Source organism: Schistocerca nitens, chromosome 9 (assembly GCF_023898315.1).
Source record: "Schistocerca nitens isolate TAMUIC-IGC-003100 chromosome 9, iqSchNite1.1, whole genome shotgun sequence".
In the NCBI taxonomy this organism is placed as follows: Eukaryota; Metazoa; Arthropoda; class Insecta; order Orthoptera; family Acrididae; genus Schistocerca; species Schistocerca nitens.
In genome coordinates, this window is record NC_064622.1 from 56,225,632 (window position 1) to 56,251,829 (window position 26,198).

Genomic DNA, 26,198 nt, shown 5'->3' on the forward strand with positions numbered 1-26,198 from the left:
TTTTGCTCCCACGATGTTGTTGTTATAGACTAACGGAAAATAATTAGTACACCCTTTCAGGCGTTCGCACTTCACTCAAGCTTTCTTGTTGCAACAATGCGCATAGAGCACATGAAACAATTACATTTACCGATCAATAGCACAAGTGGTTCAGAAGTATCAGGTACCGCCCATGCTCAAACACCCATAGTAGAAGGTGGTGCAGCCTCCACGGGCGGCAACGCAGGCCTGACTGGTATCCAGTCGATCGTACAGATGGCGAATACTGTCCTGGGATACGGTGTGTCACGCGTGCTCCACCTGTTCCCTTAGTTGTTGGTTGTCGAGTTGCACGAGTTACTTCTCGCCCCATCATATCCCTATCATATTCCACAAGTGCTCGATTGGGGACAAGTCCGGAGATCATACTGGCCAGGGAAGTTGCTGTACGTCTTGCACAGCACGTTGAGTTTCACGAGCAGTGTGTGGGTTGGCATATCCTGTTGGAACAACATGTCACCTTCCTATTGTCAGAACGGCCTGCCCGAGGCGGGATTCGAACCTGCGACCGTAGTGGTCGCATGGTTCCAGACTGTAGCGCCTACAACCACTCCGCCACCCCAGCCGGCAGAGTGGCAAAAGAACTGGTCCAACAATCTTCTGCACGTACCGACCGCAGAAACCACCAGATACACTATAGGTGAACGGGAGTTGTAACTTATCGCACCCCAGACAGTAATATATGGGATGGGGTCTTGGACAAATGCACTCTACGAGACAGCACTCACCAAGTCTACGTCTTACTCACAAATGACCGTCACTTGCGTTGAGGCAAAAACTGCTTTCATCGTTGAAGACCACGGTGCGCCACTCCATCTTCCAAGTGACCCTCTGACGGCACCAGTTGAGGCATGGACGTCGATGCTGTGACGTGAGTGGAAGATGGGCTAGAGGTCTGCATGCCGGCCGGTGTGGCCGAGCGGTTCTAGGCGCTTCAGTCTGGAACCGCGCGACCGCTACGGTCGCAGGTTCGCACCCTGCCTCAGGCATGGGTGGGTGTGATGTCCTTAGGTTTAGTTAGGTTCAAGTAGTTCTAAGTTCTAGGGTACTGATAACCTCAGATGGTAAGTCCCATAGTGCTCAGAGCCATTTGAACCATTTAGAGGTCTGCATGCCCGTAGTCCCATTCGCACAGTTCCGTGTTGATGTATCTGTTCTCACAGGCGCTCTTATCTGTGATGTGGTAGCTGTACGATCTGACACTGCTGCCCTTCAATACGACGATCCTGGTAGGCATCTGTGCTGCGCGTACGTGCGGAACCTCCTCTGTGGGTGTGAGAATGTTCGCGTGATCATTGGCACCAGAATCGTTGTACAACTGACGCAGCACGCCCAACTTGTGTGGCAGTTCGCCGAAAGGAACATCCCGCCGGTCGGGAGGTCACAGTTTGACACTTTTCAAACTCGCTCAGTTGGCTGTAGGAAGCACGAGTGCGTGTCTGTGGCTTGGTTGCCTGCTTGCTTCACACTGTAAGTTTGCACCACATTGAGCCTTATGACTGTGAGCATTCCGTATTAAAGGATAGACACAGATGGCGCAATGGTAGCTACGCCACTTCGCTACCTGTTGGCGTTCGACACTGGAACTGTTATCATCTACTACCCCCCAGGTGGCATATGTCATCATCGGATCAAAATCAACGTTGTCTTTCGACAGAGCTTTGACATATTTATTCCTTATTTGTTCTTCTATCATCATATTACAGTTTCATAAACACTAACTACCGACAAAGCTCATAACTACATATAATTACAAAAAAAAATAGTTTTAAAACCATAGACTCAAGTGACTGAAAATACATGATGCACTGTGTTGTAGTATTATGAGAGTCACTCCAAAAGAAATACACACTATTTTTGTAAAAATACAGTTTTTATTTTGCATGTGTGGAAGTTTTACGGTGTGTAGATACATCCGTCCCGCTTGTTTTCAAACTCAGTTCAACCTGTTGCCGCGAGTGGCGCTGTCTTCAAGATGGCTGCTACACTTGGCGTTCGTCAGAAGCAACGTGCAGTCATAGAATTCCTGTGGTGTGAAAACGAGACAGGAAACATCCACAAGAGGTTGAAAAAGGTGTATGGAGACGCTGCTGTCGATCGCAGTACAGTTAGTCGGTGGGCGAGCAGGTTACGTGGTGAAAGCGGGCACGGAAATATTGAGGATTGTCCTCGCAGCGGCAGGCCTCCAACTGCACACACTCCAGACAATGTGCAGAGAGTTCACGAATTGGTGATTGCTGACAGACGCATCACAGTGAACGAATTGTCACGCTACGTTGGGAGAGGGGAAGGAAGAGTTTGCAGAATACTGAAAGTGTTGGCGTTAAAAAAGGTTTGTGCCAGGTGGGTTCCCAGGATGTTGAGAGTTGCTCACAAAGAAACAAGAAAAACGTTATGCAGCGAACTTTTGGAACAGTACGAGAATGGTGGAGATGAATTTCGTGGAAGAATTGTGACAGGTGATGAAACATGGCTCCATCATTTTTCACCAGAGACGAAGAGGCAATCAATGGAGTGGCATCATGCAAATTCACCCAAGAAAAAAAAAATTCAAAACCACACCTTCTGCTGTAAAAGTTATGGCTACGGTGTTTTTCAATTCCAAAGGACTCTTGCTTGTGGACATCATGCCAAGTGGAACCACCATAAATTCTGATGCACATGTGACGACACTGAAGAAACTTCAAGCTCGACTGAGTCGTATTCAACCACATCGGCAAAAGCAGGACGTTTTACTGTTGCGCGACAATGCACGGCCACATGTCAGTCAAAAAACCATGGAAGCGATCACAAAACTCGGATGGACAACACTGAAACACCCTCCTTACAGTCCTGACCTGGCTCCATGTGACTGTCATCTCTTTGGGAAACTGAAAGTCGTTGGACAAGGTTTGAAGATGACTCCCTTGTGCACGCTACCAAACAGTAGCTCCAATAGGTTGGTCCAGAATTTTACCGTGTAGGTATACAGGCGCTGGTTCCAAGATGGCGTAAGGCAGTTGAGAGGGATGGAAATTATGTGGAGAAATGAAAATATTGTTCCTAAAGGATGTATCTACACACTGTAAAATTATCAATCACATAGAATAAAAGATGTATTTAAAAAAATAGTGTGCATTTCTTTTGGAGTGACCCTCATACAAGTCAACCAAGGAAATAACCAAAAATCACTACTGTGATCTTATCGGTTAATAAATCCTCTGTTACAACAAGAAGTGATCACTGGTTTTCCAAAACATATTGTCTTTTTGCATATAACATCACAATTCGTGAAATGGAAATTTTCTTGAATTTCATCATTTCTTTTATGGTTCACCACTTTCTGGGCACCCGTAACGCCACTGTCTAACAAGTACAGTCGCGAAACTACTGCTCATTTTTGTTATATACTGCGACAGTAGCGCACCTAGCGACCAGTAAGCTACTCTGTTGAATGTGGAAACTCGTTCATATTGAAACGCAATTCTCGTACCATCGCATACCCATAAACATAAACTGCACAACTGTTGGACACACTCTTATATTAAATTAATAGTATTAGTGGGGATGGAGTACATATAATTTTTCTCTGCCTCGTGATGGCTGGGTGTTGTGTGCTGTCCTTAGGTTAGTTAGGTTTAAGTAGTTCTAAGTTCTAGGGGACTTATGACCACAGCAGTTGAGTCCCATAGTGCTCAGAGCCATTTGAACCAGTACATATAGTTGTATCAGTTTTCGCCTACATTAACTACTGTTACGCAATATGAAATCAGCTTCTCGTTGGAAATTTGTTTGTGAAGATACGGAACCTGTTGTCTTTCTGATCTGAAGGGAAGCAGAGAACCAAATTACGAGCTGAGTCACTGCTTGCTCAAGTGCCACGTGTTGACCTATCACGCTCGTGCAGAAGGAGCACCTGTCGCTGCAGGAGATAAACAGGTGCAGTTCTGAGAAATTCCTGATAACCACTCTCTGCAGAGTGAGCATGTACTGGCGAGGGAGACCTGGTTAGGGACATTCAAAGCCTACTGATAGAGACAATGTTAACTGTAATACATTGTACACTCAATTAAGTGGCATTCATTTGAGAAACCAGGAAGATGGCAGAACGTAGAGTACATTGTCACCACACTCTGCTATATCTATTTTTGTTTGGGTAACACACGAATGTCTGCCAGGTTTTAAAGGCTAACAGGACAGAGGTGACACAAATCATAGGGTAGTGATATGGACGTATACAGATGGCGGTAGTATCACGTACACAAGGTGTAGAAAGGGCAGTGCATTGGCGGACCTGACATTTGTTCTTAGGTGACTCGTGTGAAAAAGTTTCCGACGTGATTATGGCCACTTGATGGGAATTACCAGACTTTGAATGCGGAATGTTAATTGGATCTAGAAGCGTAGGACGTTTCATTTCGAAAATCGTAAAGGAATGTAATATTCTGAGATCCAAAACGTCCAGAGTCTGCTAAGAATATCAGATTTCAGGTGTTACCTCTCACCTCGAGGAATGGTGTGCCTTCACGTAATGATCGAGAGCAGCGGCGTTTGCGTAGCGTGGTCAACGCCAACAGACAAGCAACACGGCGTGAAACAACCGCAGAAATGAAAGTGGGACGTACGACGAACATATCCGTTAGAACCGTGCGGCCAAATTTTGCGTTAATGGCCTACGGTAGCAGCCGACCGACACGAGTGCCTTTGCTAACAGGACGACGTCGGCTGCAGCGCCTCTCCTGGACTCTTGCTCTTATCGGTTGGGCGCTAGACGAGTGGAAAACCGTGTCCTGGTCAGATGAATCCGTATTTCAGTTGGTAAGAGTAGAGAGTGGCTCAGGGCCCACGAATCCATGAACTCAAGTACACTACAAGGCTCTGTGCATGCAGGTGGTGGCTCCACAATGGTGTGGGCTGTGTTTACATGGAATGGACTGGGTCCTTTGCTCAAAGTGAACCGATCATTGACTGGAAATGGTTATGTTCGGCTACTTGGAGACTATTTGGAGCCATTAATGTGCTTCATGTTCCCAAATAACGATGTAACGTCATTGGGCCACAAACGTTTGCGACTGGGTCGAAGAACATTGTGGACAATTCGAGCGTATGATTTCGCCACCCAGATCCGCCGACATGAGTTCATTAGAACAGTAATGGGACATAATCGAGCAGTTCGTGCACAACACCCTGAGCAGATAACACTTTAGCAATTATGAACGGCTACAGAAGTAGCATGGCTCAAAATTTCTGGAGGGGACTTCCAGCGACTTCTGGAGTCCATGCCCCGTCAGGTGCTGCACTTCGCCGAGCAAAAGGAGGTCCGACATGATATGAAGAGGTAAATCCCTGACTTCTGCCACCTCAGTGAATTGTAGATGGATTATGTATTCTAAAACGGAAGATAGTGCTGAAAACAGCTTGTAGTTAACATTTTACGAAACTTACTGCTATATTACTACACTACTGGCCATTAAAATTGCTATATCAAGAAGAAATGCAGATGATAAACGGGTATTCATTGGACAAATATATTATACTAGAACTGACATGTGATTACATTTTCACGCAATTTGGGTGCATAGATCCTGAGAAATCTGTACCCACAACAACCACCTCTGGCCGTAACAACGGCTTTGATACCCCTGGGCATTGAGTCAAACAGAGCTTGGATGGCGTGTACAGGTACAGCTGCCCATGCAGCTTCAACACGATGCCACAGTTCATCAAGAGTAGTGACCGGCGTATTGTGACGAGCCAGTTGCTCGGCCACCATTGACCAGACGTTTTCCATTGGTGAGAGATCTGGAGAATGTGCTGGCCAGTGCAGCAGTCGAACATTTTCTGTAACCAGAAACGCCCGTACAGGACCTGCAACATGCGGTCGTGCATTATCCTGCTGAAATTTAGGTTTCCGCAGGGATCGAATGAAGGGTAGAGCCACGGGTCGTAACACATCTGAAATGTAACGTCCACTGTTCAAAATGCCGTCAGTGCGAACAAAAGGTGACCGAGACGTGTAGCCTATGGCACCCCATACCATCACGCCGGGAGATACGCCAGTATGGCGATGACGAATACACACTTCCAATGTGCGTTCACCGCGATGTCGCCAAACACGGATGCGACCATCATGCTGCTGTAAACAGAACCTGGATTCATCCGAAAAAATGAATTTTTGTCATTCGTGCACCCAGGTTCGTCGTTGAGGACACGATCGCAGGCGCTCCTGTCTGTGATACAGCGTCAAGGGTAACCGCAGCCATGGTCTCCGAGCTGATAGTCCATGCTGCTGCCAACGCCGTCGGACTTTTCGTGTAGATGGTTGTAGTCTTGCAACGTCCCCATCTGTTGACTGAGGGATCGAGACGTGGCTACACGATCCGTTACAGCCATGCGGATAAGATGCCTGTCATCTCGACTGCTAGTGATACGAGGCCGTTGGGATCCAGCACGGCGTTCCGTATTACCCTCCTGAACCCACCGATTCCATTTTCTGCTAACAGTCATTGGATCTCGACCAACGCAAGCAGCAATGTCGCGATACGATAAACCGCAATCGCGATAGGCTACAATCCGACCTTTATCAAAGTCGGAAACGTGATGGTACGCATTTCTCCACCTTACACGAGGCATCACAACAACGTTTCATCATGCAACGCCGGTCAACTGCTGTTTGTGTATGAGAAATCGGTTGGAAACTTTCCTCATATCAGCACGTTGTAGGTGTCGCCACCGGCGCCAACCTTGTGTGAATGCTCTGAAAAGCTAATCACAGCATCTTCTTCCTGTCGGTTAAATTTCGCGTCTGTAGCACGTCATCTTCGTGATGTAGCAGTTTTAATGGCCAATAGTGTAATTTCTCTGTACTAGTAGGCACAGGTTCAGGTATGCATTACGCCAATGGCAACACGTTAAAGGTTCAATGGTCCATTCAGCGTCATCGTCAACACAGCATTGTGCCATCTCAGAATTTTACAAAACCGGATGCTGCTTATCTCTTAGATAGGACTAATTATTACTCGTCTTTTGCAGGTGGCAAGTAACAGTTAATCTTATCTGTAAGATGAACTTCAGCGATCTGCCAGCTGAGGAATAAAGGCTTCAAATAATTACAATGTGGTCATAATTTTACACGTGTGGGACTGAAATTGTTTTTTGAAGTCCGCCTGCTTACGTGAGTGGTGACATGCTTGCCTACCATGCTTCGGGCCCGGGTTCGATTCCCGGCCGGGTCGGAGACTTTCTCCGAGCGTGGACTGGGTGTTGTATTGTCCGTATCACCATTTCATCCTCATCACCGGCACGCAAGTCGCCTGATGCGTCGTCGACTGAAACAAGGCTTGCACTCGGCGGCTGAACTTCCCTAGACGAGGCCTCACTTCTATCATTTTGTTTTTGTGAAACCCTTCCAATACTATTTCTAGGAGGCCTAACAGATACAGCACGTTTCGCTGCAGACGATTTTGGGGATTGAATAACAGACCCTCTTGCAGCCACAATAATCGCAGGCGTATCAACTCTTACAGGTCGATCAGCGAGCGAGGTGGCGCAGTGGTTAGCACACTGGACTCGCATTCGGGAGGACGACGGCTCAAACACGCGTCCGGTCATCCTGATTTAGGTTTTCCGTGATTTCCCTAAATTGCTTCAAGCAAACGCAGGGATGGTTCCTTTGAAAGGACACGGCCGATTTCCTTCCCCATCCTTTCCTAATCCGATGGGACCGATGACCTCGCTGTTTTGTCCCCTCCCCCCAAATCAACCAACCAACCAACAGGTCGTCAGGTGATTTTCTTTCCAACCCTCAACCTACTGTTCGGAAATTTCTTGCAACCTGAAACATACTCTCCCGATCAAGCTCGTTGTTATTTGATCTCTCAGGTTTTCTCAGCATGATTGAGGTGCTTACGGTTTTCCACTGAACAGTTGTTTCGACTACCGACCCCTACATCTTCTTCAGGTGCTACGAGTATTGCTGTTATTTGTATTCACTGCCCCGAATCCGGCCAGAGTATGAACTACTGTCCGTCTCGCGCCACTATTTATAGCCGAATCCGATTCCACAGGTGACGCCCTTTTACCGTTTGCAGCTAGATGTGATGAACGGCGAGAGCTTAATGAACACAGTGCTGGATCTCAAGCCCTGTCGTTAAGGTTTTTGGCGTATTTATTCCGATAGACTCTTTAATGAAATGAAATACAACGAGACCAGTGTCGTGGTGCTAACCCCAAGTTTCTGGGACAGCATAATCGAGAACTTTTGTAGGTGACTATCTACGACTGTTGAGTATTTCTAAAATAGGATATCTGCGCCATGAGCTGCAAAATTGTGTATTTAATCTCCATCGGCTTCAGTTATAAGAATCATCTTCACAGAAGAGTAGTAAGTCAATGGATCGGACACACATTTTCGTCAAATACGACATACTAAACGTAGAACATACGTTTCTGCCATAAGAGTCTATCTGAACATAATCCAAATGATCGAACTGTGGTTTAGCACTATTACAGTAATGTATTCTTGGTGAGTTCTTCACACTTAATAATGAGTTGTTAGCAAACTTTTATTTGTTAATTATTGTTGTTACTTATGACCGGCACCGAAGACGATATCACAGTCCGTGTTTGGCAGTTACTTTTATTAGTAAAATCCATGGAAACTAAAACTCTCGCAATATAAGGGAGTAAGATTTACTTAATGCTTACCTTTTGAAAATACTGTAATCTAGTCATGTATTTTACATTTTAAAACTGAGAAATATATTGTTTTTAGTGATTCCTTATGGCAGGTTCTGTAATTGTGCACAATTTCTCAGTAAAAGGTAAAAAATTCAAGTCTTATTAGTAAACATTGACTTTTCACAACAAATGTTATACTCATATTTTCAAATTATGCATCCTTCTTACACACCTTTATATCTTTAAAGGTACGTGAACAAAACTCACAATTAACGAGGACGAAACTGAGGACCAGCCTAGTATCTGTCTCTAAAAGAGTGGGAAACCGCCCAGAAAGCACATTCAAGCTCGGCAGAGCAGCGACGAAGCTGGTCAGTCCACCGTGCTGATTCGACGCGTGTCTGATTCACCTTCTTGTTCCTTGATGGAATTCGTAAGAAGTAAACTAAAACGGTATAGGGTGAGTCAGCTGCCCCTACAGATTTCGTTTTATACAACCCGCAACGAAACTCCTGGTCTTCGAATAACCACAAGCGAGATTTTTATATTCTCTCCCTCGACATGTGCAGGTTAATAGTCCTACAGGAATAATGAAGAGGACTTTTTGTAGAGAATTTAATACAATTACATTTTGTACGAGGATATATTTTCGCTGGAGGCTAGGCTTTTCGTGTTATTGGAGAAAAACATAAAGAAATGACCTTCAAACGCACCTTCACCCCTCATTCATCCCTCATTGGTCAGGATGTATAGAATGTTCTTCGTAGCAATCCCTTCTACTACAGTACAAAAATTTTTGACTACGTGTACTATTTATTCTTGATATTCGACCTTTGATTGAGCAAATACATCACCAGTATAGTCGGCTATTTCGTTAACATCATTAATAGAAACGTGCTTTTAAGGGTTTTGAAAGAGAAACGTTTTTTGTAAACGTTACGCTAAAACTAATTACGTTGGCAGACTTGACCCTTACAAGCACAGTAGTTCAATAGTCAGAAAGCCTGACGAATACAACGATGTAATTGTTTCTTTTATACCGTTAGAATTCACAAAATGTTTAGGTATAATTTTCACAAACACCAATATTACAACTTGTAAGTGTGCAAATAAGCCAGTGGCGTAACAAGACCAGTCAACGTATACCAAAAGCTGGTCAAATGTGGGAAATAATTCGTGCAGTCGCAAACTGGTGTATAGTGGCAGGAGAAAGTGCCATGAACCACATAACAAAAATTCTGACAGGTGGGAGCCGAGCGTGGGAGTGGGGTGGCGTGTGACAGTCACTTTTGTGCGTTGTTCTTGAATAACTTGGAAACTATATCCTCTAGCGAAAACATGTACCAGTAGAAAATTTAACTAATAGTGATGCTTCATCTTTATGTAAGTACAGATATATTTTTCGACAAATGCAGCCTTGCCACTTACAATCGTCCCACTTGTATCTGTTTAGTCACCAGCAAGTAATTTTTTTGTATTTATACAGTGATCTCCAGCAGTATAAACATGTACATGAATGTATAAACACCTGAGGATGGGCGCAAGCCCGAAACCGGTCGTGTGACAAATAAATAACCTTTTATTGTGACTGGTAGCGGAAATGTTTCTACACCCTATAAGGGAACAGTCACGGAGTTCAACAACATCCACTATGGATAAGATTCATTTCATGAAAATTTAACTACATTTAAGTTCCTAACAAAAAGTGCTGTTCATTTTTTCAGTAGGACTAATAGTTTGTGCGAAGCGAGCGAGAGAACATGAAAATCTGACGCGTGATTTATGAAGGCCAGATGTAACATTACAGGTTGCATAAAACAACATCGGTAGGGGCGGCTCAGTCACTCAGTATACATGCAACATTCTGTAGTTCCTCTACTTTTACTATTCTAAATAAATTTAAATGTGCAACAAACCGAAGATAATGTATAAAGGAGGCTATACATCTTACGAAATAGGGCAGAAGAACAAGGCCGGTAATATTTCCACATAATTGAAAACGGCTTTTCTGAGGAAAAAGGCGAAAAGGGAAAAATAGAGACAAATAGGAAATATAGGAGCAGAATGCGAAAATACCCAACAATGGATCACGACACAGAAACAATTTTAAACAAACATGTGGAACAATTTATCGACCTCTGAAATATAAAATTAGAAAGGAAAATAAACTGAATCTTTATAAAACAATGACGAAACTGATTGCATTATCAGGAAGTGAGAAGTGCGTACTATCGAAGAAGCGAAGAAGAAACATTAGGTCAGTTGAGATGAATTTCTCAAGGCAGAAAAAGGTTGCTCACTGATGGACAAAGTTCTAAACAGAGATAAATGACAAGAGCTACCGATTTTAGATTTGGAAAGCAAAATTAAAAAAAACAAAGTTATTTGAGTAACTATTTAGAAAGAATACAACAAGGACATCTACCTAGAATCGTCGTGGAATACAAGCCTACTGCACGCCGAGTGTCGGACGTCCACGAGGAAGATAGTTTCCGAAAAAGTCTGTGCAGCGCAGTACAATGCAGTTAACTGCATTTATCAAAAAGATAAAATTGCACACCATTGCACATCCCACTGTGTAATTATCTGCGGTGGTTGGGGAATTGTGTGCCTGAGAAGGAAATATTTATAAAATATACGTGAGTAAACTATTCGACACTCAAATTACATGCCATTTGTTGTTAGGAAATTAGAATATTGAAATAAACTTAGACACTAACATGAAATGTGTAATCACTTCCACATTACTGTTTCAACAACTTTTAGGGTGTTCATTACTTGGATAAGTAGTAACGACAAACGTAGACTTTCCATGGCTTCTATAGTGCATGCAGAACGATTCCAAACAGGGCACTCAACACACGTGCACAACAAATGGTTCAAATGGCTCAAAGCACTATGGGACTCAACATCTGTGGTCGTAAGTCCCTTAGAACTTAGAACTACTTAAACCTAACTAACCTAAGGACATCACACACATCCATGCCCGAGGCAGGATTCAAACCTGCGACCGTAGCGGTCACGCGGTTCCAGACTGAAGCCCCTTTAACCGCACGGGCACACCGGCTGGCACACGTGCACAACAATTGTTTTTCTCCTTGCCTGCTCGTTAGGTTGTGTTTTCCCACTTCTGGTTCTCTTTTTCTTCTTTACTGGCTACTCAGTAAAGCACCCAGGTACAGGTTTCTCATTCCGGTTCTTCAACCTAGTATACTGTTCCTTATCATTCCTTACTTTCTTCTTCGTTCCAGCTTCTTCCACTTTCTTTTTCATAGGGATACGCACCTGTTCGGTTTCAGTGCACCATGGCATCAATCTGCCATTGCATACTAAGATGATTAGATTCCTTATGTTAAGTCGTTATATTGGGAAAGTAAATCCATGTTATGATGCAATATGTGTTAATTTCATCCAAAGACAGGAATAAATCAGTAATTACTGTAAGAAAGCTTTTTCATATCGGGTTCACAGCCATAAATTTATTAAGACAATTCAATTTTCCACCTTGTTTGTTATACAGTCATGTTATTTATATCTCACGAGCACCTGATATCGAGTGATATGCCATTTGAAGCGTTACTCCTATCGTGATAATTTTACACTCTCTCTCTCTCTCTCTCTCTCTCTCTCTCTCTCTCTGTGTGTGTGTGTGTGTGTGTGTGTGTGTGTGTGTGTGTGTGTTTGTGTGTGTGTACACAGATGTGCGTTCTCATTTAAAATAGTTGACCCGAGCGAGAACAACGTTCCATACCAGTCAACGATTTAAAATAAAATTACCGCCGTTGTGGGATACATACATAAACATTATCACTTATATCACACACAACATTGCTCTACACAGGTTGATACGATATCCACAGAGGGTGACGGTACAAAAGTACGACCGTAGCAGTAGTCTTAGAAAATGGCAGATAACGGATATCAGCTGAATGTGCTGTATAAAATACAGTGGATATATAAAAATCAAAGATGAAAAATGGAATTTTTTTAATAACTATGTTTTCTCTCGTACTGACACAGAACACTTGCAGTGATACAGAGATCGGTGGGACAATAAGGGGGTTAATGCAGACGACGACGGCGTTTTCCAGAAAGTGAACAGTTGGCTGGAAAAGACGTCCAGAGCGTAGCAAAAGTCGTCGTAGGCGTACTGTAAGGTTTCTAGCTCATTTTTGGTATTCAGTGAAAGTGATGTGAGCTCTATTTTCATTAGATGTGACGTTCTTCACATTCGTACACAGGGTATTATTCAAACAGAAGTCTTCAGTAGTGTCTTTGGTTCTCAGGAGCATTATCGTTCGCTGCTGGTCCCGGCGGAGGTTCGAGTCCTCCCTCGGGCATGGGTGTGTGTGTTTGTCCTTAGGATAATTTAGGTTAAGTAGTGTGTACGTTTAGGGACTGATGACCTTAGCAGTTTAGTCCCATAACATTTCACACAGATTTGAACATTTTTTGAGCATTATCGTTGCCAGTGGTGCATTCACACTGAGGTAGATGCGGGGGGTCGGGCCTTCGTCACGCTGCCGAGTGGTCTGCAAGTAACTAGCAAACCACAGAGATGCTAAGGCAGAGGATTTTGGTTTTTGGAAATATGATTTTGTAAAAGACCTAGTTGAAAAGTGGTAAGATAGTCGGGAAATGCTGTCGCTGTGCTGCATGCACGCATATAAATTATCGTGAGTTCGAGAAAGGCAAATTTTTAGTGTGAAAATTATTAGAGTGAACAACCACAACAAGAAACTGATTCCATTACAGAGAAGCTTTCAGATACAAAGACCTCTTGCAATGAAAAAGGGAGAAATTAATGACCAGAACAATGTAAACAATAAGTTCCTGATCACGTTAGCCACAAATACAAAAACAAACGGAAATCTGTAACATAACCAGAGTAAATAATCAATGAATCTTCCCCTCCTCCCTTCTTTCTCTTTCTCTGTCTCTCTCTCCCTATCTCTCTCTCTCTCTCTCAAAACACACACACACACACACACACACACACAACAAATGAAAAAATCATGTTTACTGAATCTTTCGTACGTTCTTTGTAGAACATTATAATAAATGAAAATCGCTAGTTAGATTTTGTTCTACAATATTACTTTTATACAAAAGCGAACTAGTGCTTTTCACATATTATGAAAAATATCAAAACACACACAACACAAACAAAAGGTTAAAGATAAACACATAGCGACAGTTGACAACATTACACACTCTAAACACACACATGTTGACCACAAAATGAAAAGTACAGGTGATGTGTTATAATAAATGTTAATCAATAAAGCTGGAGCATGGGGACCGAATGAGCACATCTCCAGGATTACACATATGGACTAACAACACTGGAAATCGTAAGTGACACCAAACGATAATTTAACATCGCGATACTTGTGCTACAATAGTTGTTTCTAATCTGAAAAACAAGAGAAAAACATGGCAAAATATAACACTGTAACTACTACACAATCCATTTATTTTATGTGCAAAAAGAAACATGTATTACATGCCACTGAAGATGCTTCGTAAATAAAAGAAGCGAAACGCATATGGCAGAAAACAAACTGCCTTTCTAATTGCGTAGACTTCTGCACCCAGAGTCAGTCGACATAAAAGTCTTCTGGATGTGGTACCGCGTCATAATGTATAAAACTACTGCTGCTGGAGAAAAACCAACGTTTCGGCCACGGTTGCAGCGGTCTTCTTCTGGGTCTACTGGTGCGTTCTAGCTATGCAGTGTCCCTTATATTTTGTTGCCATTGTTCACTGCGCATGCCATTACGTCATAATTTTAATAAGATAGTTCTTTTCATTGGTCACTTAAGGAAGAAAGAGAGGGATCTCCATTTTAATAGGTTGTTGCGGTGGAGGGAGAACGCAACCTCTGTTGTCTATTGGCTCTTGTGTTATGTGCCATGATTGATCCCCACCGACGAATGAGAAGTTTTCTGCTGTTTACCAAATGCAGGACGTCGGCGGCGAGGCGGCAGTTACTCGCCGGTGGTGCTCGTGCCTCGTGTTGACAGTGCGGTCTGTCGGGCTCTGATTGCTGGCAGCCAAGATGGGGCAAGCCTGAGTCCATCCTCCCTGTTCATGTTGTTAGGGTGTTTAAGGGGCTCCGGAAAGGCTCAAAATCATGAAAAGTTCAATTTTTACTTTTTTGCGTTTTCTGAATCTGCAGACTATTACCTTTTAATAGATATATAATTTATTCAATTCCGAAGACTACAACTATTTTTAAATTTTTTTTGAAATGTGTTCTACATGGGCGTGACCTACTGTGGCGCTGTTAAACTGCTGTCAAATGGTGTTATTATTAACGTCCGTGTTCATCAGGTACATTTTAGTGATGTGAGATAAAGTATGTGTTGTGGCTAACCTGTGATGGTTCAATATATATCGCTGGTGTGATTGTCGATTGTTTCATGTTTATTTACTCTGTCGTTATCTCGAAAATATTCGTAATTAATTCATTTTCTTGAGTCTCTGTTTTGTTGAAGTATAATAATGAGTAAAAGTAAAGTTATTAGAAATCCTCTGAAGGCTTTTAACAAAAGGAGAAATGTTGGAAAGCCAAAGGTATGTGTTATTACTGTAAACAATAACGACGATGAAAATCCCCAACAGAGCTTGTGTCCCAAAGAAGAAGATAGTTGGTGTAAATATAACAAAGAATTGCTAACTGGTGAAGTGTACACTCATAAGCATAGTCTGCCTCATGCAATAATGGAGGTGATAAAACCTATTTTCAGAGACTTAGCAGCACCTGAACTGTTGAAAAGGTGTATTCACGGAAAAACTCAAAACCCCAATGAAAGTGTAAGTAGTGTTATATGGTCGAGAATCCCCAAGACTGTATTTGTTGGAATAGAAACACTTCACTTTGGTGTGTATGATGCTGTTGCGACTTTCAATGATGGCAACATTGTAAGGTGCAAGGTATTTAGAAATATGGGAATGAAGATAGGTTCTAACATGGTACGACCGATGCTTGCTTTAGACAAGGAACGCCTTCGGGCTGCAGACAGGGCTGTAAAGAGTCTAGAAATACAAGCAAGAGTAAACAGGAGGAGGAACAAGAGGAAGCTGGAGGAGGAGTTTGCAGAAGATGAAGATAATCCACCCTATGGACCTGGAATGCACTAAAAAGTTAATCCAATATTTGTCGCTCGATTCCCAAAACTTTTATTTTCTCATACTAATTACATGTTTTCTAAGGATCTTCCAAACATATTTGTTTCAAACTTTCAGTAAATGTTACACAGTACCTTCTGCATAATTTAACACAGCCTTTTTCCAAAAAACTGTATATTTTTGAATATATAAATAAAAAATTGCAAAAAAATGTTGTGAATTTTCATTACAATTGAAAAAAAATCATCTTTAATAACTGAACTAAAATTTTGTAAAATCCCTGTGTTAAGTTGTAGCCCATATTCCAATAAATAATCTGTAAAAAGTTCAACTTCCTACCTCAAATACTTTGTGAGGAAAGATGTAATTTATAAGCGTTATTTTAACATTGCAAGTATAGGGCGTTCCGGAGCCTCTTAAGTATTTCCATGGCCTCTCTGATTTTGCGTTTCGTCATAACCGGCTGCTTCGTCAAGACACGGGCTTCGCTAAATTTTATTTCTTTTCCGCAGTCTTGCTGATGTTCTGCCACTGCAGATTTGTTGTGTTAAACTAGACGAATATAGCCCTCGTGTTACCGAACGCGCGTTGCTATTGGCCTGCCAGTCTCGCCGATGTATGCCTCTCCACATTCGCATTCCACCTTGTACACGACTGCAGTGTGTAATGCATCCACCTTGTCCTTAGTGGAGCCTAGCACGTCCTGGATCCTACGACCACTGTAGAAGACAGGCTGCACCCCAACGCGGCGAAGGTGTTGGCCTATTCGATTAGTAACATCTTTCACATAAGGTAAGCGCACTGTTTGCTGCAGTTTGTCTATTTCTTACTTATCTTTCTTGCTTGTGTTCGTCGACTTTTGGCTGTAACCACTGGCTAGAAACGTTGTGCGTAGCCTTTTAAGCTCAGGTGTGATGTTTTGAGCATCACTTAGGCGCTGCGCACGGATTGCCAAAGAACGGATGACCGAGTTCTTCTGCGCTGGGTGGTGGTAGGATTGGGCGTGCAGGTACCTGTCTGTGTGTGTAGGCTTGCGATATGCTCTGTGCCCCAGTGTGCCCTCCGTTCTCCTGTATACTTCGACGTTTAGAAATGGAATTTTTCGCTACTCGTAAATACTCTTTTCTATTTATTTTGTTTTATTATTGCTCGCGTAATAACGCATATACGAAAAGAGCCGCGAAATACCTTTCAGTAATGCTGTGCCTTGAATTTCTTTATAATCATTAATTTTCGACAAACAGAATATATTGGATTCTTATTGTTCTGTATCTGGCTTTCTATTAAAGGAACATTTTCCGTTACTGTAACTCACTATAAAAGTCAACATATCTTCCCTACTTTATAGCTATTGAAAATGAAAATTACTTTGTTATGAAATACTGATGTTACAGTTCACGAAGACTGTTCAACATCAAAATTTTGCAGTGGATTTTTGTTAAGAGTAAAACACCAATAATTACCACGGCTAGCACAAGAACATGAGACTATTGTTGGAGAAAAATACGTTTTCACTATAAGGTTTGCCAGACAAGAACTAAGCACAGCAAAATTTCTATTATGTTACTAAGGTAAATTATCTCTTTTGTACTGTTAGCAATATATTATCAGCAGCCCGCGTCAACCTGCAAAACACATCATAAAATCTGCTGCTCTGCTCTGCAAGTCCGGAAGCTGAAAGAGATGATTTTATTTTACTATTACCTTCCCGCTTCTTTGCGGTATGATCGATTTCTTTTAATGCAGTTTGAATGCGCCGCGGCAGCGGCTCGTTCGTTCGTAGCGCAGCTCTGCGCCACGGATAATATTTAAATAACTGAAAATGTCTCAAAAGGATGGGATAATATTTCCAAGCAAGCTACTACAAATAATAATGCAAGGTTTCATTAAATAACTCTATTCAAAACATTCAAATATGTTAACTAATACACACCTTTTACAATGAGTACGTAATGGCGTACATCAGTTGACCATGACAAAAGAAGACTACGTTAGCATTTACTGCAGTTTCACAGGCTATCTTACTCGTACAACTCCAAGAAGAAGACAGAGAAATTAATGTTCGTTCTGTATTATTTATACTAGTGGTATATTCTTATCTTTGTATGATATTTATCGTCTGTGCGGTTTCAGTACTCGCCGACACAGATATTATCTAAAACAAATAATAAAAAAAAAATACATAATTCCATACAATAACAGAATACGATGCACAATATTTTCTCTTTACTACAAAATATGTCTTTTGCTAAGGGACGTTACAAATTACACCATTCTTTTCCACTTAGAGCGTGAACTGTATCTTCCGTGCATGTTGTTAAAATATTCGTGAAACTTGCGTAGCTCCGTTTCAGCATGAGGCCATATAGCGAACGTGTCGTCCACGTATCTGAACCAGCAACGTGGGCGGAAAGGAGCTGAACCGAGGGCCGTTGCTTCAAAGGCTTCCATGAATATGTCGGCTGCCAGCGGAGATAGGGGAGACCCCACTGCTGCACCATCTGTCTGCTCGTAGTATTTTCCTTGCCATTTGAAGTACGCTGAAGTCAGGCACAACTCAACCAGGTCGCATATGTCTGGTGGGACATGCTCCTGAAGGATGCGGATAGTTTCATCTACATGCACGCTCGTAAATAGTGACTTCACGTCAAAGCTGACCATGGTGTCCGTAGGTAAAATTGTTTCTCCCTCTTCTATAAAGTGCGTCGAGTTCTTCACATAATAATCCGTCTTGCCAACTAGACGTCCTAATTTGCACGCTAGATTCTATACCAGATTGTAAGTGGACGAATTGATCCCATTCACTATTGGCCTCAAAGGATAACTTTCCTTATGTACCTTTCGAACACCGTAAATTCTAGGAGAGACTGGTACTCTGGGCATAAGACCCCTGGCTGTGTCAGCGTAAATGCTCGAGTCCTTAATCGAGGCCTGCGTCTTTCCAATTATCGTCTCCGTAGGGCCCGCCCTTAGTTCTTTGTAGATGGGATCATTTAACAATTCTTTCATCTTGTCTTCGTTCTCCACAGTGTCAAAGATGACACTAGCATTGCCTTCCATTTAGCTGTATAGATGGAACACATCTCCATGAATTTTGAAGCAACTAAGGAACGACGGAAAAGGAAAGGAAATGTCTATGATTTTCCTTAATTGATTCGGATTACTTAGTTCGATCACTTCCTGGATGTTTGTGCACTGTAACTTGTTTTGGCTTATGTTGTCGTGTATTTTCTCTGCCTCGTGATGCCTGGGTGTTGTGTGATGTCCTTAGGTTAGTTAGGTTTAAGTAGTTCTAAGTTCTATGGGACTGATGACCAAAGATGTTAAGTCCCATAGTGCTCAGAGCCATTTGAACCATTTTTTTGTCGTGTATGTAAACTCGTTTTAGGATAGTAAACTTTCGTGTGCGTCTCCTTTGTAACAAGGTTATCAGTTCACATAGCTTACAGATTCACCACGCCTTTACCATTTGATTAAATGATTTCGTGGCAGAGTATTTTTTTTATAATAAGTTATTTTCGTATAGATGGTTGTAACTGTTAAGGAATGACATTCACAATACAGTTTTGAATGCCAGTTTCTTTTCAGTCATTTAGTGAGTCGAATTTCTGCTAGCTTCCCCTCACGAGAGTTTACTTTCTTGATGGAGTAGTGTCACATTGCACTTAGCGAAAAACAGTCGCTCAAAAGATAAAGCATGATGTGCATAGCATAGTCGCTTTCCCTTGCATTACATTTGGCAAGATTTTTCTTTAGCTGGTTCGGTTTGGTGCGGTATTTTAATATCCACCCCTTTCGAACAGTACCATGATTCCGATGCTGCAAGGTAAGTCGCGAAAGTTTATAAGGGCCAGTTTAAAATCAGTGAGGAAACAGTAAAACTGTTCAGTCAAGCTTGTCATTTCAAAATTAGCAGGTACAATTCAGCAAATTTTAGTTCATGTATCATATGCTTTGTCAGACAATGTTACTCTTCCAGTGCAGAATTACGCATGAGTATGTGTGACATTTAGTATTCGGGATTTTACTTAGTTTATGTGCGTAAAACTGCAAGCCATTTTAACAAAAGCATTCTGAACATCTATTCTTTTAACATTAGATTTGTAATCTTATGCAGAATTTTTATTGTTATTTTTGGTAAAAGTTAATTGCAATAAGTTGCACGGTTCCAGTTGGATCAGTCGACTTATTTCATCAGATAGCGTTTACGTAAGCACACCACTTGCACTTTTCGGATTCACTTTACAAAGCAGACGTACATGAAAGTTCACTATTCTAAAACGAGTTTACATACACGACAACATAAGACAAGACAAGTTACAGTGCACAAACATCCAGGAAGTGATCGAGAAACAAACACAGGCTAGGTCAGTTTCCCCACTATCATTGAAGGCTACAGACGATTGCCAGACCTGCGGGATAAGTGTTGCCCAGCTTTCTCTACGGACACCCTCGTGGTAGTGGACGCTCCACATGGCATGCCCCGATGGCGGCGTCGCGTTGCGCAGAGGAAACTGCGGCCGTGTAACGAGGCCGACATATCTCTGACATTCCCCCGATATTGATATTTTGGCTGGGCGGTGAATCTGTTGCACACTAAAGAAAGCTTAAGTCTTAGTTCATATCGTTTTCTGCGTATAAGGTACCACAACTGTAAATTTGTTGAAGAACGTTGTAATGGTTTCCACATTGTCTGTTACTTCATTATTGTTAGTATGCTAACATACACGGAAAAGCCAAACAATCTGGTACACTTCCCTAATATACACTATTGGCCATTAAAATTGCTACCCCAAGAAGAAATGAAGATGATAAAAGGGTATTCATTCGACAAATATATTATACTCCAACCGACATGTGATTACATTTTCACGCAATTTGGGTGCATAGATACTGAGAAATCAGTACCCAGAACAACCACCTCTGGCCGTAATAACGGCCTGATACGCCTGGGTATTGAGTCAAACAGAGCTTGGATGGCATGTACAAGTACAGCTGCCCATGCAGCTTCAACACGATGCCACAGTTCATCAAGATTACTGACTGGCGTATTGTGACGAGCCAGTTGCTCGGCCACCACTGACCAGATGTTTTCAGTTGGTGAGAGATCTGGAGAATGTACTGGCCAGGCCAGCAGTCGAAAATTTTTTGTATCCAGAAAGGCCCGTACAGGACCTGCAACATGCGGTTGTGCATCATCCTGCTGAAATGTAGTGTTTCGTAGGGATCGAATGAAGGGTAGAGCCACGGGTCGTAATACATCTGAAATGTAACGTCCACTGTTCAAAGTGCCGTCAATGCGAACAAGAGGTGACCGAGACGTGTAACCAGTGGCACCCGATACCATCACGCCGGGTGATACGCCAGTATGGCGATCACGAATACACGCTTCCAAAATGCGTTCACCACGATGTCGACAAACACGGATGCGACCATCATGATGCTGTAAACAGACCCTGGATTCATCTGAAAAAATCACGTTTTTCCATTCGTCACCCAGGTTCGTCGTTGAGTACACCATTGCAGGTGCTCCTGTCTGTGATGCAGCGTCAAGGGTAACCGCAGCCATGGTCTAGGAACTAATGGTCCATGCTGCTGCAAACGTCGTCGAACAGTTCGTGCAGATGCTTGTTGTCTTGCAAACGTCCCCACCTGTTGACTCAGGGATCGAGACGTGGCTGCACGATCCGTTACAGCCATGCAGATAAGATGCCTGTCATCTCGACTGCTAGTGATACGAGGCCGTTGGGATCCAGCACGGCGTTCCGTATTACCCTCCTGAACCCACCATTTTCTCTGCCTCGTGATGGCTGGGTGTTGTGTGATGTCCTTAGGTTAGTTAGGTTTAAGTAGTTCTAAGTTCTAGGGGACTGATGACCATAGATGTTAAGTCCCATAGTGCTCAGAGCCATTTTGAACCTGAACCCACCGATTCCATATTCTGCTAACGGTTATTGGATCTCGACCAACGCGAGCAGCAATGTCGCAATACGATAAACCGCAATCGCGATAGGCTACAATCCGACCTTTATCAAAGTCGGAAATGTGATGGTACGCATTTCTCCTCCTTACAAGAGGCATCAAAACAACGTTTCACCAGGCAACACCCGTCAACTGCTGTTTGTGTATGAGAAATCGGTTGGAAACTTTCCTAATGTCAGCACGTTGTAGGTGTCGCCACCGGCGCCAACCTTGTGTGAGTGCTCTGAAAAGCTAATCATTTGCATATCACAGCATCTTCTTCCTGTCGGTTAAATTTCGCGACTGTAGCACGTCATCTTCGTGGTGTAGCAATTTTAATGGCCCGTAGTGTAATGTAGAGCCCCCGCGAGCACGCAGAAGTGCTTCAACACGACGTGGCATGGACTCGACTAATGTTTGAAATAGTGCTGGAAGGAATTGACACCCTGAAACCTGCAGGGCTGTCATAAACCAACCCGTAAGAGTACGGGGGGGGGGGGGGGGGGGGGAGAGATCTCTTCCGAACAGCACGTTGCCAGGCATCCCAGACACGCTCAATAAGGTTCATGTTGGGGAGTTTGGTGGACAGCGGAACTCAGAGGAGTGTTCCTGGAGCCACTCTGTAGCAATTCTGGCCGTGTGGGGTGTCGCTTTATCCTGCTGGAATTTCCCAAGTCCGTCGGTCTGCACAATAAACATGAATGGATGCACGTGATCAGACAGGATGCTTACGTACGTTCAATCTGACAGAGTCGTATCTAGACGTATCAGGGGTCCCATATCACTCCAACTGCACACGTCCCACACCATTACAGAGCCTCCACCAGGTCGAACAGTCCCCTGCTGTCATGCAGGGTCCATGGATTCATAAGGTTGTCTCCATACCCGTACACGTCCATCCGCTCAATACAATTTGAAACTAGAGTCGTCCGACCAGGCAACATGTTTCCAGTCATCAACAGTCCAATGTAGGTGTTTAAGAACCCAGGTTAGGCGTAAAGATTTGTGTCGTGCAGTTATCAAGGGTACACGAATGGGTACTCACCTCCGAAATCCCATATCGATGATGTTTCGTTGAATGGTTCGCACGCTGATAGTTGTTGCTGTACCAGCATTGAAACATGTAGCAATATGCGGAAGTGTTGCTGGATTCTCTTCAGTCGTCGTTGGTCCCGTTCTTGCAGGATCTTTTTCCGGCTGCAGCGATGTGGGAGATTTGAAGTTTTGCCGGATTCCTGATATTCACGGTACTCTCGTGAAATAGTCGTACGGGAAAATCCCCACTTCGTCGCTACCTCAGAGATGCTGTGTCCCATTGTTTGTGCCCCGACTACAACACCACGTTCAAACTCACTTAAATCTTGATAACCTGGCATTGTAGCAGCAGTAACCGATCTAACAACTGAGCTAGACACTTGTTGTGTTATATAGGCGTTGCCGACCGCAGCGCCGTATTCTTCCTCTTTACATATCTCTCTATTTGAATATGCATGCCTATACCAGTTTATTTGGCGTTTCAGTGTATTAACGTAGAACCGAGTTTCGCTCGACAAAACATTTAGTTCCAATATTTGGCCACCATGTGCAAATCTGGCGCTGTACATTGTTTGTATGACGGTATTTCAACCACATTGTCATTTGACAAGCCATAAGGTGAGTGAACAGTATGGATATCGAGAGGAGAGATCGAGCATCTCTAATGGAACCATTTTGCGTGAACAGCAGCAGTTACGGTGCTGCACTGAGAGAGTATAGCCGACTCAAAGGTCTGAGGATAGACCCTATGTTATCCAATGCCTTAAAGAAGATAATCATGAAATTCGAAAAGGCAGGTGAGCGTGGTGTGGCACCTGGAAGAGGAAGGCGTCCCATCTCGATGGGAGTTACTGACGAGGTTGCTGTTGCTGTAACTGATCATGCAGCACGTGCCCCTGGTAGTGTTAGTGCTCCTGCAGTGTCATGAGAATTGTCCATCCCACAGTAACAGTATGGGGAGTTTTGCAGTTTATTTTACAGTGCCATCCAGATGGTGCAGCAGCTGAAACTTCATAATACGCAGCAACTTTCTGAATTTGCTGTTCGTTCCTGACACGGATCGAAGTTGCTGAGTTGTGGCCGGTCAATATTCCATGGAGTGATGAGGTACATTTTACGCTTCAGGGTGCAGTGATTACACAGAACTGCCGAATCTAGGATACTATTAAAGCGAGTGCACAAAGACCCATTACACTCGCCGTATCTGCTTTTACATCTACGTGGATACTCTGCAAATTATATTTAATAGCCTGGCAGAGGGTTCATCCAACCACCTCCAAAATAATTCTCTATTATTCTAACCTCGTAGAGCGCGCGGAAAAACCGAACACCTATATCTTTCGGTGTGAGTATGTGGCTGTGTGGTCTGGATTCAGAAGCACATTTATTCTCGGTCCGTTCTTCTTTGAAGGCCTGTCAGGTGTACCGTGAGACGTCTGCACGTTATGGAGGACACCTTGTAGAGCAGGTGATTTCTTCTTTGGAAGAGCGCATTTCTGTGGAAAGCACTGTTTTTTTGCAAGGTGGGGCAATACATCATGTCGTTCGCTTAATGCAACGTTCCACGAACGTGTTATCTCCAGAGGTTTTCCAGATGCATGGCCTGCAATAATACCTGATCTACATCCATGTTACTTTTGGCCCTGAGGATATCTAAAAGAACGCGTTTACCAGGGACACGCTCGGTCTGTACCCAATCTGAAGGCCATTACGCAGGAAAACACGTCTATTGGGAATGCAGCTCGGCAACTGGCTAGAGGAGAGCTTACCCGTGCGCGCCTTGAGGTGGGGCTGCTTCTTCATCCAGTCTCTGATGTGCTGGATGTCCTTGGCTCTCCTCTTCGGCTCCTCACCCAGTTCCTTCTTAGCGACGACCTCAAGCTGGGGACTGAGTGGCCGGATACCGGAACTCATCTGACAACACGTTTTAGTTCTCGTATTATGACGCAGGCAGCGCTTTAAGCAAATGTTAGAGTATAGGGTGGACACGAACTGAGCAGACGAACTTTCTAAACTAGTTGCGTTTCTTTTTTGGATATATCGTTATAAGGACAAGGAGTATCTTATTACTATTGTAATTATTATTTATTTAGTTTATTCCAGTTATCTTTAGCCTTTTTATGTGAACACACTTTCACAACATTTAAAAGCATGTAACATGCAGTCATCTTTAGGTACAGCACAAAATACAGATTAATGCAACAATTCCGAGATACGAAACTACACTCTAATAGGGGAAACTCCCCATGGCACCCCCTCAGATTCACTGCTAATTCCAATCCCAAAGAAAGCAGGTGTTGACAGATGTGAACATTACCTATCAGTTTAATAAGCCCCGGCTCCAAAATACTAAAACGAATTCTTTACAAACGAATGGAAAAACTGGTAGAAGCCGACCTCGGGGAAGATCAGTTTGGATTCCGTAGAAATGTTGGAACACGTGAAGCAATACTGACCCTACGACTTATCTTAGAAAATAGATTAAGAAAAGGCAAAACTACGTCTCTAGCATTAGTAGACTTAGAGAAAGCTTTTGACAATGTTCACTGGAATACTCTCTTTCAAATTCTGAAGGTGGCAGGGGTAAAATACAAGGAGCGAACAGAAACCAGAATGCAGTTATAAGAGTCGAGGCGCTTGAAAGGCAAGCAGTGGTTGGGAAGGGAGTGAGACAGGGTTGTAGCCCATCCCCGATCTTATTCAATCTCTATAGGGAGCAAGTAGTAAAGGAAACAAAAGAAAAATTCGAAGTAAGAATTAAAATTCATGGAGAAGAAATAAAAACTGAGATTCGCCGATGACATTGTAATTCTGTCAGAGACAGCAAAGGACCTAAAAGAGCAGCTGAACTGAATGGACAGTGTTTTGAAAGGAGGATATAAGATGAACATCAACAAAAGCAAAACGAGGATAATGGAATGTAGTCAAATTAAATCGCGTGATGCTGCGGGGATTAGATTAGGAAATGAGGCACTTAAAGTAGTAAATGAGTTTTGCTATTTGGGGAGCAAAATAACTGATGATGGTCGAAGTAGAGAGGATATAAAATGTAGACTGGCAATGGCAAGGAAAGCGTTTCTGAAGAAGAGAAATTTGTTAACATCGAGTATAGATTTAAGTGTCAGGAAGTCGTTTCTGAAAGTATTTGTATGGAGTGTAGCCATGTATGGAAATAAAACGTGGACGATAAATAGTTTAGACAAGAAGAGAACAGAATCTTTCGAAATGTGGTGCTACGGAAGAATGCTGAAGATTAGATGGGTAGATCACATAACTAATGAGGAGGTATTGAACAGAATTGGAGAGAAGAGAAATTTGTGGCACAACTTGACTAGAAGAAGGGATCGGTTGGTAGGGCATATTCTGAGGCA

At 43.0% G+C, this 26,198-nt stretch overlaps 1 protein-coding gene across 1 annotated transcript in view; it reads right to left on the bottom strand.

The window, feature by feature from the left end:
- LOC126203478 (retinol-binding protein pinta-like) overlaps nucleotides 1–26,198 on the bottom strand; it is a 134,075-nt gene that overhangs the window by 102,684 nt on the left and 5,193 nt on the right. The window contains exon 2 of the mRNA XM_049937801.1: nucleotides 24,597–24,741. Coding sequence (XP_049793758.1) covers nucleotides 24,597–24,741 — 145 coding nt within the window. The remainder of the gene's footprint in view (nucleotides 1–24,596; nucleotides 24,742–26,198) is intronic.